Below are 15,786 nucleotides of genomic sequence, written 5' to 3'. Positions count from 1 at the left end.
TTGGCATATCCATTTTGGGGGGGACTCCACGTTTGAGTAAGCATCACCTGCTGATTTTCCTTGCGTGCATCACTTGGTTGTTTAACTCTTGTGTAAGCTTCAGTTACGGCTTCAGCTTTGGCAACAAACACCTGGGGGTTTTCTCTTTTCCCTTGGAATAGCATCTTGTTTCTTGCGTTCCATGTCACCCAAAAAATTGTTACCATCATTTCTAAGTCAGCTTTTCCTCTTCTTCTGTTCATGTCATGCATCATAGTCAAAATTGTTAATCCAACATTGAGATGGTCACAGCGTGTCCTATGGACTATGCAGATATTTGGAAACATTACATGAGGGATGATGTAATTCATCATTTCGTCAAACTACTGGTTTAATTATTTGTATTTTAGTTAAACAACAAGTGCATAATTTTGTCACGTTCGCCAATTGGGTTCATGGATATGATTTCATCGTCATTGTCAAACGGTCTTGATTGTTAATGTGGTTATTGTCACCTTGATTGCCTTCATGCACTTATCAGATTTCACTGTCATTGTGTCGACGACTTAAGAAGTTTGCGACACAGAAGCTTATGCGAAATTGCTAATTTGTTAGTGTTCTTCATGCTGAAAGCAATATGAAATAAGCCACGAGGGAATTCAGCGCTGTATCATGCTGATTCTCTCATGCCCTCCCTTTCACATTTCTGTCTGTAAATTTCTTGGATGTCAAGGCATTTATCATGCTTGATTAAATTATCTTGTTATGACATGGATGTACAAAGGAATCGTGTCAATTAAGCATACTTCAAATTCTGTAATCAGCAATGACGACAACTGCTCTAGTTTTAATATATTTGTAGCAGGTTTATTGGAGCAATTTCTGCTGTTACGTTGTATCTGACTTCGGCTTGTGATCCTACTTGTTTGATTTTTTTTTTTTTTTATTTCTGTTTTTGAGACCAATGAAACAGAATTATTTTTTGCAGATTATGGTTGACTTTGATCTTCTAGGGATGGGCAAGATTGGAACTATTGCTATTATGAATATCATATTTGAGTCCAAAACTCAAAACAATGGTGTATATCATGAACTGTTTCCAAAGTGTTACCTGAACTGAAAAATGGTGCCCCTGGTTTTTCAGTTTGAAGCATAGTGTAGATTGATGTGTATAAATTATTAAACTTATGCATGCTTCTGGGTTGTGTTTATATGAATCATATCTCGTATCATGATTATTTCATTGCCATTAATTTCTTCCTTTGAACTTGGAGATTGTCCCTGAAAATTTGTGCTCATATGTTTTATATCTTGATCCATTTCAACAACAAAGAGACTCTGCAGCTATGTATGTTGCTGTGCAGGAAAGTAAAAAGTTGCGTGTTTGACCTGAGAATGGAGAGGTGTATATATATATAAAACATGAATAAACAAAGGCCTTAATACTTGACATATATTTAATAATGAACATTGACCTTAGCTTATTTTATTGGAGGTATGCATTGAATGAATAATAAAGTCACTATCTGCATTGTAAGTTGAAATTATACCTGTAGAATTTTTATTTTAATCTTTGGATTGAGATTGATCAACAATTGTCACACATACACTCACTTTCTTTTGTCACACATACTCTCACTTTAGATGGTCAAATTTGTGTGAGACTCCCTAGATTCTCTTGTCACTTGTGGAGCCGTAATTCTTTTGTCTTCAATTAAATTTTCAACTTCCTTGTATACTAAGTATACGGATAATGCATAGCCTTGCTGAATCTCATAATGTGTTTTAAGCATAAGCTTACAAATGTATATATAAAAATCTCCCCCCAGCCTTTTAGTTTTTAAATTTTGAGGCTTCCAAATCTGTAAACATGGCTCAGATGATTGGTACTGATGAGATAGAGTCGGTGAGAATTGAGTTGGCTGAGATAGGAAGAAGCCTAAGATCATCATTCAGGCTTCAGACATCAAGTTTCAGAAGTAGCTCTGCAATAAGCTCAAGGAGGGAAGATACTGATGTTGAAAATGCCTTGCAGTGGGCTGAAATTGAGAGATTACCTACTTATGACCGGTTGAAAGCATCTTTGTTTGATGTAAACGGCAATAGAAACCTGGTTGATAATCAAGGAAAACATGTGATTGATGTTACCAAGCTTGGAGCACTTGAACGGCATGTATTCATTGAGAAGCTTATCAAACACATTGAGCATGACAATCTTCAGTTGTTGCGGAAAATCAGGAAAAGAATGGACAAGTAAGCCTTTTATAACTAATTATGTGTATGAATCTTTCTACATGAATTTGCAAAAGTATGCAGAGACATAGATTCGAAGAATCATCTTACATTACTGAGTCACATCATAAGCGAGAGTCCTCCACATATATCTTCATTTTACTTTCCAATTCAAAGTTGGTTTGGTGCCTACATTTCTCTTCTTGTGTCTGCAACGGCATAAATGCATCATTTTGTTGGATAACCTGAATTCAATTCTGCAGAGTTGGCGTTAAATTGCCCACTATAGAGGTGAGATATAAAAATTTGTGCGTGGAAGCCAAGTGTGAGGTTGTTCATGGAAAGCCTCTCCCAACTCTATGGAATTCTTTTAAAGGCATGATTTCTGTAAGTTTCTTCATCTTTCAGAAAATACTTACCAGAATTTTCGGTCTTTATTTAAGGGTTGTATATAATATATTTCTGGTCTGGTTTTTCTATATAAATCAGACTGAGAGTATTGAGTCCACATAAAGAGTCTTTTTTATTTGTAGCTTACTAGTCTTAGAAATGATTTGATACCAGTTGAAACTTGCTTTACAGGTCTTGCCAAAGCTTTCAGGATACAAGTCACTTGAAGCGAAGATAAACATTCTTAATCGTGTTAGTGGCATCTTGAAGCCTGGAAGGTACACAGAGAATTTATCAGTCTACTCAACTCAATTCATTAAACCAAAAACCTTTTAGGGTCAACCTTGCTGATTGTTTCACCATTTTACATCCTCTTGATGTATTTCAAGTTCTATTTCTTCTTGTGCTTTGGTGTTCGCATGCATTTACCTTGCTTGTAAGAATTTGTTTATATATCCTACTTATGGAAGCAATATAATATCTGATGGCTGTGCAGTATTTTAACAGTGTAGCTAATCCATTACTCCAAAATTTTTTCTCCTGAAGTCATGTGGTAATTTGTGGATTTTGCTCGGTTAATCATTTGTTATGTCCACCAATTTTTGTTTGCCTATATTCAGGTTGATGTATGCTTTAGAGCAGTTTCATTTCCTGATTCTTTCTAACAGCAGAGACTTTTTTTTTTTGGTTTGACTTCAAAAGTTATAAATAAAGCCTGCTTTCTGGAAGAAAATTTTCATTTAAATTTCAAGCCCTTTGGCAATAGTAAAAATAAGCTTGCATTTTTTGCAGGATGACTCTTCTGCTTGGCCCCCCAGGATGTGGCAAGAGCTCCCTTTTAAAGGCTCTCTCAGGAAATCTTGATCCATCTCTCAAGGTTCCAAACTTTCTTGATGCTTTGTCATGCCTATTTACCTCTGATAATCTAGAGTAAATGAAATGCAAGCAGGCTTGAATTTGTAACTTAAAATTTGAATCTCCAGAAAACTATAATATAGAAGAAAAACTTAAGATAATACTGCAACAGATTTTGATTATTAGGATTTAGTAAGTTCATGGCACTCTGTCTTATTTGTGGCTCGTAATATCTTTTTCTTTTCTCCAAAAGGTGACTGGGGAACTTTCCTATAATGGACACAAGCTAGAAGAGTTTGTCCCCCAGAAAACTTCAGCTTATATAAGCCAAAATGACCTTCACATAGCTGAAATGACTGTGAGGGAAACTGTTGACTTTTCTGCCCGTTGTCAGGGTGTTGGAAGCCGAGAAGGTATGTGATTGCACTTGTAGCCATCTTACCAGCGCTAAAAATAATGATAACTAAATTAATATGAATGTTTTGCCTATGCAGAGATTATGATGGAGGTCAGTAGAAGGGAGAAGGAAGCAGGGATTATTCCCGATCCAGATATAGACACCTACATGAAGGTCTTTTACATCTTGGTGTATTTTTGGTCCATTTTTTGAATCCCGTTGGTATAGCAAAATTATAAAAATTATATCTGGCATTGAATGCATCAGTTGTAAAGATCTTTTTCTGTACAATATAGTTGTGTGTGCCATTTGATGTAATCATTACAGTGTTCTTAACCATTTTTTTGTAACAGGCAATTTCTGCCAAAGGAGTAAAAAGAACCCTTCGAACAGATTATATATTGAAAGTAATTCTCTTTTTCCGAGCTCTAATTGATCTGTATCTATGCAAATGCTTTATTAGTTCGTCTGTACATTGTCGCTGCGCCTTTTCAGATCCTTGGACTTGATGTCTGTGCTGACACAATGGTAGGAGATGCCATGAGAAGAGGCATCTCTGGAGGTCAGAAGAAGAGGCTTACTACAGGTTCAACAGATTATCATCCACTTGGGATACAATTTCTATATTAACTTAAAGAGCTATAATCAGCATTGATGAGCTAATAAGGTTCAATTTTCCATTGAATCTGTAGGAGAGATGATTGTCGGACCAACAAAGGCACTATTTATGGATGAAATAACTAATGGTTTAGATAGTTCCACCGCATATCAGATCATTGCTTGTATTCAGCAGCTGGTGCATGTAACAGATTCTACTGCATTGATTTCACTTCTTCAACCAGCACCAGAAACCTTTGATCTCTTTGATGACATCATTTTAATGGCCGAAGGAAAGATTGTGTATCATGGACCCCGGGATCATGTCCTAGCTTTTTTTGAGGATTGTGGCTTTAGGTGTCCTGAAAGGAAAGGGGTTGCTGACTTCTGCAGGAGGTAAGTGCATTGCAGCTTAAAATGTTCTCATTTTCATGCTGAAATGATAGTACTTTCATAATTTGATCTGCTATTTTTCAGGTTTTGTCCAGAAAAGATCAGGCACAATACTGGCTCCATACTGAACTTCCCTACAGTTACTTTTCAGTAGATATGTTCTCTAAGAAATTCAAGGAATCTCCTCTTGTTAAAAAGCTTGATGAGGAACTTTTAGTGGCATCTGATAAATCAAAAAGCCACAAGAATGCAGTTTCCTTTAGTGTATATTCTCTTTCTAGATGGGAGCTATTCAAGGCTTGCATGTCAAGGGAACTTCTTCTCATGAGGAGAAATTCATTTCTCTATATTTTCAAAACAACTCAGGTTATCATTTTTAGTTTTACATGATTACATCCTTTATCCAGTTGTTCTCTGTTTCTCCCCTTCTTTTGATTTCTGCTTATCTTTTCTTTCTTAGATTGAAGGGCCTGAGAAAATTGAAATATGTGGACAATCTTTTTGTTGCAGCTTATTATTGTTGCAATAATGGCTATGACTGTTTTTCTGCGGACTCGGATGGAAATTGATGTTTTCGATGCAAATTACTACATGGGTTCCTTGTACTTTGCACTCGTCATTCTTCTTGTTGATGGCATTCCTGAGTTGTCTATGACGATTCAAAGACTTGCTGTTTTCTATAAACAGAAAGAGTTGTGCTTTTACCCAGCTTGGGCGTATGCGATTCCAGCCACTATTTTGAAAGTTCCTCTTTCTTTAGTTGAAGCTCTGGCTTGGACATGTCTTACTTATTATGTCATTGGATACAGCCCAGAGGTCTGGAGGTGAGTTTCATTTGAGAAGGCGGAAAGCTTTGTGTTTATTGGTGCACTAAATCCCGTTATACAAACCTCTCATAAAGAATAGTTCATGTCTTTTAGGTTCTTCCGCCAATTCATTCTACTTTTTGCTGTGCACTTTACATCAATATCTATGTTCCGATTTGTGGCATCAGTCTTCCAAACTGTGGTTGCTGCTATGACTGCCGGAAGTTTTGCGATACTGTTGGTGTTATTGTTTGGGGGTTTCGTTATCTCGAAACGTAAATCAATTTATACCTTCTCTAATTTGATTTTAGAATCATCAGATCAGCCTGTTAAACTTATGGTGATTATTGGTTGCAGTCTCGATGCCAGTGTGGTTGAAGTGGGGCTTTTGGATTTCTCCTGTTACATATGGGGAGATAGGGCTCTCTTTGAATGAATTTCTTGCTCCTCGGTGGCAAAAGGTATTGTGTCTTATAGCAGAAGTTTTTTGGTTAAGCTAATCAATACAACATTGTGCAGAACTCTTGGTAGAGAAGTTTCTCCTATTACTTCATGTTTTGGCAAAACTTATCATATTGCCATATGATATTTATTATTTATTAATGTTTGTAGAAAGTAATTTTGTTTCTTATTATGTTGTAGATGCTGCCCACAAACACTACAATAGGGCAAGAAATACTTGAAAGCCGTGGACTAAACTTTGATGGATATCTTTTCTGGATATCACTTGGTGCATTGTTTGGCTTTGCCTTACTTCTTAACATTGGCTTTACCTTGGCCTTAACTTTCTTGAAGAGTAAGTTCTTCTTTGTAGTAATCCTGTATCAACTTGAGATTAATTATGTTTGTGTACCTAAGTTGATACAAATACAGCTTCTGGGTCATCTCGTGCCATGATTTCACTTGAAAAGTTTTCCGAGATGCGAGTAAGTGAAGATTCCACTTCTGGTGAAATTGTGAAAGAGCATTCTAGGAGTACTCCTATGACTAATAAAGAATCTTATAAAGGTTAATGCAATTTCCATATTTTTTTTTCCATTTTAATGTTTTACATTCTTCATAATTTCAACTAATGCCTTATCTTAATCAACAGGCAAGATGGTCTTACCTTTTGAGCCCTTGACACTAGCATTTCAGGACCTGAAATACTATATTGACACCCCTTTGGTAATCTTATTATCCATTCTTGTGATGTTTATAATCTTGGACAATGCAGCACATTTACAGGCATTAGATAGACTTTTTACAGACTTTAATTTGCCCCCCTTGGTATTAGGAAATGAGAGAGCGGGGATTTACTGAGAAGAAACTTCGACTCCTTTATGATGTTACAGGGTCATTGAGGCCAGGTGTTCTAACAGCATTAATGGGTGTTAGTGGAGCTGGAAAAACAACTCTGCTAGATGTTCTCGCAGGAAGAAAGACAACTGGCTATATTGAGGGGGAAATAAAAATTGGTGGGTATCCTAAGGTTCAAGAAACATTTGCTAGAGTTTCAGGTTATTGTGAACAAACAGACATACATTCTCCTCAAATCACTGTCGAAGAATCTGTAATATTTTCTGCTTGGCTACGTCTTGCTCCTGAGATCAACTCAAAAACTAAAGCTGTAAGATTCTGTAGCTCTAATGTTCACTGATTGCTTTAGGTTTCAGATGATGAATATTTAATGCTTCTATGGCATGTTCCAATAGGAATTTGTGAATGAAGTCCTTGAGACCATTGAGCTTGATGGAATTAAGGATTCCTTAGTTGGCATACCTGGTGTTAATGGTCTATCAACTGAGCAACGTAAGCGGCTTACTATAGCTGTCAAACTTGTAGCCAATCCCTCTATAATTTTTATGGATGAACCTACAACTGGTCTTGATGCACGAGCAGCAGCAATTGTCATGCGAGCTGTGAAAAATGTGGTTGATACAGGAAGAACAATTGTATGCACTATCCACCAACCAAGTATTGATATATTTGAAGCATTTGATAAGGTAAAACAATTTTAGCTTGCTTTATTATATAAATGTAAAACTAGAATTTGATTGTGAAACGTTGATGCTGGTTTCATTCTGGCAATACTTTTATACTCGATGGTCAAGTTTTGGCGTATCAAGTCACTTTTCTTATGGGGAAAGAGATTTAGTTTAGCTTGAACAATCTAGTTACTCTCGTTTCGATGAATTGATACAAACATTTTATCTGGATCTTCAGCTGATCCTCTTGAAAATTGGTGGGCGCATCATCTACTGTGGACCTTTAGGAAAGCATTCAAGTCAAGTCATAGAGCACTTCGAGGTTAGTTCTTGCAAATTTTTTATTTTTTATTTAAAACCGACGACTAAACAACTTTTACTGACAGGGTATCTCTGGAGTGCCAAAGATTAGAAAAAATTATAACCCAGCAACATGGATATTAGAAGTCACTTCCACATCTGCTGAAGCTGAACTTGGTGTAGATTTTTCTCAAATATACAGGGAATCTGCTTTATATGAGTAAGTTCAATTAAAAAAGGGTCTTAGATTTTGTTGTAGTTTCGGAATGTGTTACTACCACAAAATTATAATTACTCTGGAGAAGGCTAGCCATAAATTTTTTTAATTGTTATGCTCATGAACAACAAAAGAGGATTTTAACAACCAGTTGGCAGTGTGTGTATATCTATTCATCAATAGTAATAATGCAGCCAATCTTTGATATGAAAGATTTGCTTTTAGTTAGAGAACATCTCCTTTCCACAGAACTGAGGGTAAATATCAGATTTCTATAATAGTAGAATTTCATTTGCTTGTGTTGCAGTTAGTATGCTTGGATGACAATCACTTACGCCTTTTGCATTTGGCGATATTGCACTGCTTGTAGGAACAACAAAGAACTTGTAAAGCAATTGAATACTCCGCCCCCTGGTTCAAGAGATCTGCATTTTCCAACTCGCTTTTCACGCAATGGTTGGGGACAATTTAAATCTTGCTTGTGGAAGCTCCATTTGTCTTACTGGAGAAGTCCTTCATACAATTTAACGCGTATAATGCACACGACTACATCATCTTTACTTTTTGGTGTACTTTTTTGGGAACAAGGACAGAAGATGTAAGTACATTGCTAAATATATATTTATCAAGGAAAAAAGTACTATTTTCTGTTAAATAGTGCCAGGGGTTCTCTGCATTTTGGTTCTTTTAAATATTTTATATTAGACCTTGCTCCTCGTCAATGTTTATTGAGCACTTTCGATCAACAGGTTATGCTTTGACTTTCAATTGCTCCTCTGTATGACCTTAGAAGGGCATTTAGCTTCATATCTTTAGTGATAACCTGTCATGGTTTGTCTACACATCAGCAGTAGAAATTTATGTATCGTTTCTATCCCATCACATTGTTGGGGATAAACAATATAGTGGGTTCATTATACTTGGCTGTGGTATTCTTGGGGATAAACAATTGTTCATCAGTTATACCAAATGTTGCGAGGGAGAGAACTGTTATGTATCGTGAAGGATTTGCTGGGATGTACTCTCCATGGGCTTATGCACTTGCACAGGTACATATGAATTTTACTTCATTCTTTATGTTGGCTTTTTGTTCAACTCACAAAGAATCTTGTAATGTGCTCTTTTTATTGATAATTTTTCTTATTTAGATATGCATACTGATTTTGTAGGTGACAGTTGAGATTCCTTATTTACTTATTCAAGCACTTGCATATGTGATCATCAGTTATCCAATGATCGGATATTATGGTTCAGCATATAAGGTTTTCTGGAATTTCTATGCGATGTTTTGTACAATGATGTTTTACAATTATCTGGGAATGCTACTAGTGTCATTGACGCCAAATTTCATGATTGCGTCAATTCTATCCACAGTTTTCTATACATTATTCAACCTCTTTTCTGGATTTTTGATTCCTGGACCGGTAAGCCACTACATTTATGTGTATCTATGAGTATATATATAATTAGCAAAATGTTTTGAATATTAACTTTGATATTTAATTTTCTGCAGAAAATTCCCAATTGGTGGATTTGGTTGTATTATATGATGCCTACCTCTTGGGCTTTAAATGGTATGATTACTTCACAATATGGAGATATTGACAAGGAAATTATTGTATTTGGTGAAACAAAATCATTGTCTTCCTTCTTAGAAGATTATTTTGGGTTTCACCATGATCGCTTGCCGATTACGGCTGCCGTTCTTATTATCTACCCTCTTGTTCTTGCTTTTCTTTTTGCATATTGTATAGGAAAGTTGAACTTTCTTAGAAGGTGAAATATATTTTTAGAGAGGGCGTACTGTGGCAACACATATTTCCTAGAACTAGAAATTATACATTTGTAATCTATGTATACCCTTGATCAATATTGCAGCAAATAGTTGACCACATATGTAATTGGACACAGTTTAGCTATTCTATAAGCTGGACAATTACAATATTATTATCACCCCTTGAATTTCGAAAACTGACCAAAAGATCTCTTTAGAGTTGCTTTCATTGCCCTTTATCATTTTCATAGTTTCTGACTGCGTCATCAAAGGCAATTGCAACTTGGGCTTCAAATCTGATTGCTTCTGCCTCTGCAAACTCAACAGCACCATTAAATCCTGAGTTATTTACTGTGATCGCTATAAATTCAACCCCCCGAATATAATATTTGGATCTACATTAAAAGCGTGTACTATTTGTCTAGAGAGCTAGTCCAAATTGGCTTCATTGTTTCTACGTTGTAATATCATCACATATTGACGTTGGCTAGAACGTTCATAGACGAAGGATAAAAAATCCGAAATTTTTTTTTTTTTTTGGACATAGATTGAATACATAATGTAATTGAAACCCACAAGAGTACATAGGTTGATAAAATGATATCGCCTCTAGCTGCCCCACTATGCATTCATTGAGGCATTTCACCAAACAGTTTTGGATTTTCATCAAACAGTAGGCTTGAGAAGTTTCACTTTTATCAGCCATCAGCAAAATCTGTTCAATGGTCCTAGCAAGGGTAGTTTGGTCTGCCTAGTTCCCAACAGTCCCTACACCGAACTATGATCAAACGGATATCACAATAAACTAGTAAAGCTCAAAATCAACGTGAACAACAAAAGTTCATCATATTGCCAGCCTCTAATTGGAATACTCCATACCGCCAAAATTTTAATTATAAACCTATAGAATTATACAGTTGTGATAAAATTGTTATTTCCTCTGGCAGCCCTGTTTTCGTCGTCTAAGATCAAATTTCACTTTCTTCTGTTGGATGAAGCTTTTAACTTTGTTGCCTTGTGATTCATAAGACTAGGACTGTAAAAAACATAAAACAAAGTAATGAGCCTTTTATTTATCTCATGAGATACAATGTAAATTTATATCACTTGGACAAAAACTATAGCAGAATATTGCATTATCTAGTTATCTGTTTGCTTGTTGAACATGGTTTTAGGTTCAAGGAGAATGTTCTTGACTGATTGAAACTCATGGACAACATTGGTGATGTTCATTCGATCTTGCGGTGACTCCATTGAACAAGCAACTCCAATTCTGAGCATAGAAATGAGACATTCTAATGTACTGTTGGTTCTTGTTTGACTTCGCCCATGGTTATCAGTACCAACCAAAACTTCATCGTCGTTTAGAAGTATTGGATCCACTATGTCCATCACATGATCCGGCAAGGCCATTCTTGCAAAATTATGAAGATTCAAGCCTCCTTCAAACATAACATCTGTTGGTTTTTTTGTTGTCACCATTTCCAACAACAATATTCCATAGCTATAAACATCTCCATTTGTTGACACCTCACTTCCAAGGCCATACTCTGCTCTTCAATATAAGATTTATTAAGAAGTTAGGAATTGCAAAAAGAAATTAAAATACTAAAAAAATAAATTACGGATTAGAATATAAGTTATAACCTGGGGCTACATAGCCAATTGTTCCCCTTACTCCAATAGAGCTGCTTACAGTTGGATTTGAGACTGCTTGATAAAATCTAGATAGTCCGAAATCACCAATGTGAGCAGACAAGTCATTATCGAGAAGGATATTACTTGGCTTTAGATCACAATGGAGAATTGGTTCTTGGCAGTGCTGATGAAGATAGTCTAGTGCTGAAGCCACATCAATGGCAATGCTTATTCTCTGAAGAAGGGTAAGCTTCTGAATTTCAATTTCTCTGTCTCTTTGTGGAATAGCATCTGGATGCAACCATTTTTCAAGACTCCCATTTGGCATGTACTTATAAACAATAGCTTTAAAGTCGTTACCTTGAAAATCAACACTTGAGCATGAAGTTATGACCCTGACAAGATTTTTATGACGAATATTTTTCAAGGCTTTGCACTCAGCCATGAAGCTCTTAGAAGCTCCTTGGCGTTGGAGGTTAATCACTTTGATTGCAACAACAGTTCCATCTTCATCAAATACTCCCTTATACACAGAGCCAAAGCTACCAACTCCAATCAAGTTTGTTGAGGAAAACCCATCAGTTGCTTTGAGGAGGCTTTTGTAAGACATCTTTAGAAGTGCTTTTCTAATCATTGGTTCTGAAGGCTGCCTGGAAGGTCTGCTCCTTTTGTGCCAACTGAAAATGAAAAATGACACCATCACTATTCCTAAAAAGATGCTCACAATTGAGATTAATATTTTTAGGCTTCGAGAGATCCTCTGATTGCTTGATTTGTTCTCGGTGCATTTAGGTAGCTGCAATTCAGGTATGCCCCCACAAAGTCTGTGACAACCTGCAACTGATATTGCACTTGTATTTGCGAAAATTCCTTTTGTTGGTACTTTCCCCTCGAAATTGTTGAAGGATAGGTTAAGATATTCCAACGAAAGAGCCTTGAGGAATAATGGAATTTGGCCAGACAAATTATTCCGCGAAAGATCAAGCTTTCGAATACCTCTTGAAGTTCGGAAAAATGAAGGAATAGATCCGTGGAAGAAGTTACCCCCTAGATAAATATCTTCAAGACTAGAGCAAAGACCAAGTTCAATTGGGATTTCACCAGATAAGCCATTATTAGACACATCAAAACTCCTCAAAGCTTTCAAATTACCGATCCTTGGAGGTATAGATCCAACAAAGTGGTTTTCGGCTAAATTCAATGAATTTGAAAGATAGGATATACTGAAAATGGCTTCTGGGATATTTCCACTGAGGTCATTTTGGAACATTTCTAAATATGCCAATCGTTCCAAATTTCCCAGACTAGAAGGAATGACTCCTGATAAATTGTTATTATTTAAGAAAATTTGAAATAATGACGAAAGGTTTCCCAGAGTGGAAGGAATTTCCCCTGACAAATGGTTGCCACTAAAATCCAAGCCCTGTAATTTTAGAAGTTTACCCAGTTCTTTAGGAATTGCGCCTGTAAATTGGTTTTCCTCCATCTCTAATAAATATAAGTCAACAAGGTTCCCTATTCCTGAAGGGATGCTTCCATATAACTGATTATAACTAAGGGCCTAAATTTGAAGTTGATTTGAAAAATTAGCTATTGAATGAGGCAATGCTCCTCTAAATTGATTTCCACCTAAACGGAGAACTCGCAATTTGCTACAGTTGGCCAAAGAATTCATAAACCCCATCTCATCACTTTCCCCACTTCCTAAATTACTAGAATATAAATTTAAGAATGAAAGATTCTTCATGCTCCCAAAATTGACTGAAAGTTTTCCGGAAAAATTGTTTTTCCCAATTTGAAAAACTTCAAGTTTGGAAGCATTTGATAGAGATATTGGAATTGATCCACTGAAGAAGTTTTGGTCGATTTGGAAGTATTTGAGATTCGGAAAAGTAAGACCTAAACTTGTTGGAAGGCTTCCATGAAGTTGATTTTGAGGCACCGAAAATATTTCAACGAAGGAAAGATTATAAATGGAATGCGGGATTGTACCGGAGAGGTTGTTTCCGCCAATTCCAAGAGCTTCTAACTCTTTCAATTGACCCAATGAATCTGGAATATTTCCTCCAAAAGAATTCGCACCTAGAGACAAAAGTTCCAGGGACGATAGATTCCCGAGAAAAGGTGGGATTCCTCCTGTCAAACTGTTTCTGTGTAAAGCTAGTCTTTTGAGTTTGTATAGCGAGACAAACTCAAATGGAATTCTTCCTACTAACTTGTTGTATGGTAAGGCTAGTACTGTGAGCCTGGAACAATAAGACAAGTTGGCTGGAATTTTCCCAGCCAGGGAGTTATTTGAAAGAAACAGAGCTTCTAACCTGAGCAGACGCCCAAATTCACGAGGGATTTCACCTTGGATTGTGTTATTCTCAAGGTTGATCTCTCTTAGGAAACTGAGGTTGCCAATGTAAGGAGACAACGAGCCACGCAAGGCTTTTGACCTCATGTTTAGGGCTGTGACTCTTCTGTGCCTGCGACCACATGTAATGCCCTCCCATTCGCAGAAATGGCGAGAATCATTCCATGAGTTGAGGATTCCTTGAGGGTCATGAGAAATCATTGACTTAAAGGCCTGCAAGGCAGCACGATCTCCCTCTTCAAAGGCTGCAACTTGCAACAGTGTGATGAAAAAAAGAAGCATGGATGGAAAATAAAGAGAGTGGGTATTCATTTCTACAAGTGAGAAGGTAATTTCCTTGGCTTGCCTTTATATGTGAGCAATGAGCATAAAATATATATATATATATATATGTAAATTTTATCCTTAATTATATAATTGTTAGTTATTTTTATTAGTTATTTTAATTAATTAAATTATTTTGTTAAATAAAAAATTAATTGAAGATTATGGATAAAAAAGACATGAAGAAGTTGGAAGCATAAAGATTAATTGATTTTGGAAGTAATTAGAAAAACGTGCATGTGGAAGTGAAGCCAAGGAAACCAAAGCTAGTGAATTAATTCATCCATGCACATGATGACAAAGAAGATTATGGCCATCACGTGAAGATTATGCACATGAAGACAAAGAAGATTATGGCCATCACGTGGAATAAAAATCTTAAAAGATTTAACTATAGAGGCGGCTGCTTGGCTTACTACAATTATAGTTGAAGTTAGAGAAGAATTCGGTCAACTTGCATTATAAAAAGAGAATTCGGTCAATTATAAAGAGAAGCCGCCAGAGGAAGCAAGAGCCGCGAAACAGAGCTCCAATATTCCCATGGTTAATTTTTATTAATTTTGTTTCTCTCAATTTAAGTATGTTTAGCTAATTTTTTTATACTGAGATTAAGAATGAAACATAATTCAATGAAATAATTATATTTTTATTTAATTAATTCCCTATATATATTATTTGATAATTATAATTTTTGTTTACATGATTAGTTGGATGTTATTAAATATTTTCACCAATTCTGTCATGCATTAATGATTGTTAGGATTAATATCTGACTAAATTTATGCTTGAATCTATAAAATTTATATATGATTATATTTGATTATGTGTCTTTCATTAAATTATTTACACAGAGTGCTTATAAAAACTTTGACTCTTTGTTATTCAATATGTTTACATAAGATGCTTAGATATCATACTATTAAGCAGAAAAAGAACTTACACAAAATTAATTTTATTTGGACTTAATTGTTATATCCATGAGATGACATGGATTGATTTCGAGTTGTCACTCTAAAATTTAGAATTAATTAATAATTAGATAATTACTAATTAAATAGTGTTGATTCTGAAACCTTGGTAATTTTTATCTTATTGAATTCTCCTTTACTTTAATTATTTTCTTAATTTAATTAGTTTAATTTCTCTTAAAACTCAATTTGCTCAACTAGGTTAAGATTAATATTAATTTTAAATTTAAATTAGACTTTTTAATTTATAACAATCCATGTGGATTCGACTTCGTTACCATTGTTCTATTTCTAGATTCGTGCACTTACTAGTATATTAAAATTTTACACAACAGTGAACTTCTCCTAGCTTTGAAAGTAGGACAAGTTTAGACTTAAAACAAGGAAGTCACCTCTCTTCTTTTTTTTTTTTTTTAACCCTTAATTTAAACTAGACTTGACTTAGACCTTTTCAATTTGGTTGCATTCGCAGAAATTGCAAGGTAGAAAATGGCGTTGCTATTGATGCTTACTGGCTGAAAGAATATGTCGGCTTGATTTTACGTTTTTGTGCCATGACATATCACACCGTCAAAGAATGTGTGCGCTGG

General features: G+C 35.6%; 2 protein-coding genes across 8 annotated transcripts; one reads left to right on the top strand and one right to left on the bottom strand.

Moving 5' to 3' along the window:
• The first annotated feature begins 1,849 nt into the window (after positions 1–1,849).
• Positions 1,850–9,913, top strand: LOC18038059 (pleiotropic drug resistance protein 3). Its single transcript, XM_024181987.1, is given in 24 exon segments — positions 1,850–2,232; positions 2,475–2,598; positions 2,794–2,879; positions 3,394–3,478; positions 3,710–3,869; positions 3,951–4,027; positions 4,207–4,260; positions 4,349–4,439; positions 4,546–4,850; positions 4,928–5,209; positions 5,354–5,667; positions 5,764–5,924; positions 6,007–6,110; positions 6,292–6,445; positions 6,523–6,657; positions 6,743–6,816; positions 6,926–7,258; positions 7,344–7,634; positions 7,855–7,938; positions 8,003–8,136; positions 8,504–8,730; positions 9,010–9,182; positions 9,303–9,557; positions 9,647–9,913. Coding segments are annotated over 24 exon segments (4,353 nt in total).
• Positions 9,914–10,736: 823 nt separating this feature from the next.
• Positions 10,737–14,257, bottom strand: LOC18038309 (probable LRR receptor-like serine/threonine-protein kinase At3g47570). Of its 7 annotated transcripts, none has more exons than XM_024181748.1 (3): positions 11,555–13,957; positions 11,043–11,457; positions 10,737–10,943 (listed from the first exon to the last, which is right to left on the bottom strand). In XM_024181748.1, the coding sequence occupies exons 1-2, from the start codon at positions 13,029–13,031 to the stop codon at positions 11,048–11,050; spliced, it is 1,887 nt and encodes a 628-aa protein (XP_024037516.1). In that variant the 5' UTR covers positions 13,032–13,957; the 3' UTR covers positions 10,737–10,943; positions 11,043–11,047. The 7 variants fall into 7 exon arrangements, with proteins under 7 accessions (XP_024037516.1, XP_024037520.1, XP_024037517.1 ...); XM_024181752.1 differs by lacking the exon at positions 10,737–10,943 and having other exon boundaries at positions 10,956–11,457; positions 11,555–12,222; positions 13,864–14,257; XM_024181749.1 differs by lacking the exon at positions 10,737–10,943 and having other exon boundaries at positions 10,956–11,457; positions 11,555–11,836; positions 11,906–13,957.
• Between the last annotated feature and the right edge of the window lie 1,529 nt (positions 14,258–15,786).

Source organism: Citrus clementina, unplaced genomic scaffold (assembly GCF_000493195.1).
Source record: "Citrus clementina cultivar Clemenules unplaced genomic scaffold, Citrus_clementina_v1.0 scaffold_6, whole genome shotgun sequence".
NCBI classification, from domain to species: domain Eukaryota; kingdom Viridiplantae; phylum Streptophyta; class Magnoliopsida; order Sapindales; family Rutaceae; genus Citrus; species Citrus x clementina.
This window is presented reverse-complemented; position numbering and strand designations above follow the sequence as displayed.

Excerpts from the sequence above, each read along its gene's own strand:
- LOC18038309 (XM_024181748.1), bottom strand. The coding sequence starts at position 13,031 with ATGGAGGAAAACCAATTTACAGGCGCAATTCCTAAAGAACTGGGTAAA. Across the intron at positions 11,458-11,554 it reads AATTGGCTATGTAGCCCCAG|AGTATGGCCTTGGAAGTGAG; the intron begins GTTATAACTTAT and ends ATTGAAGAGCAG.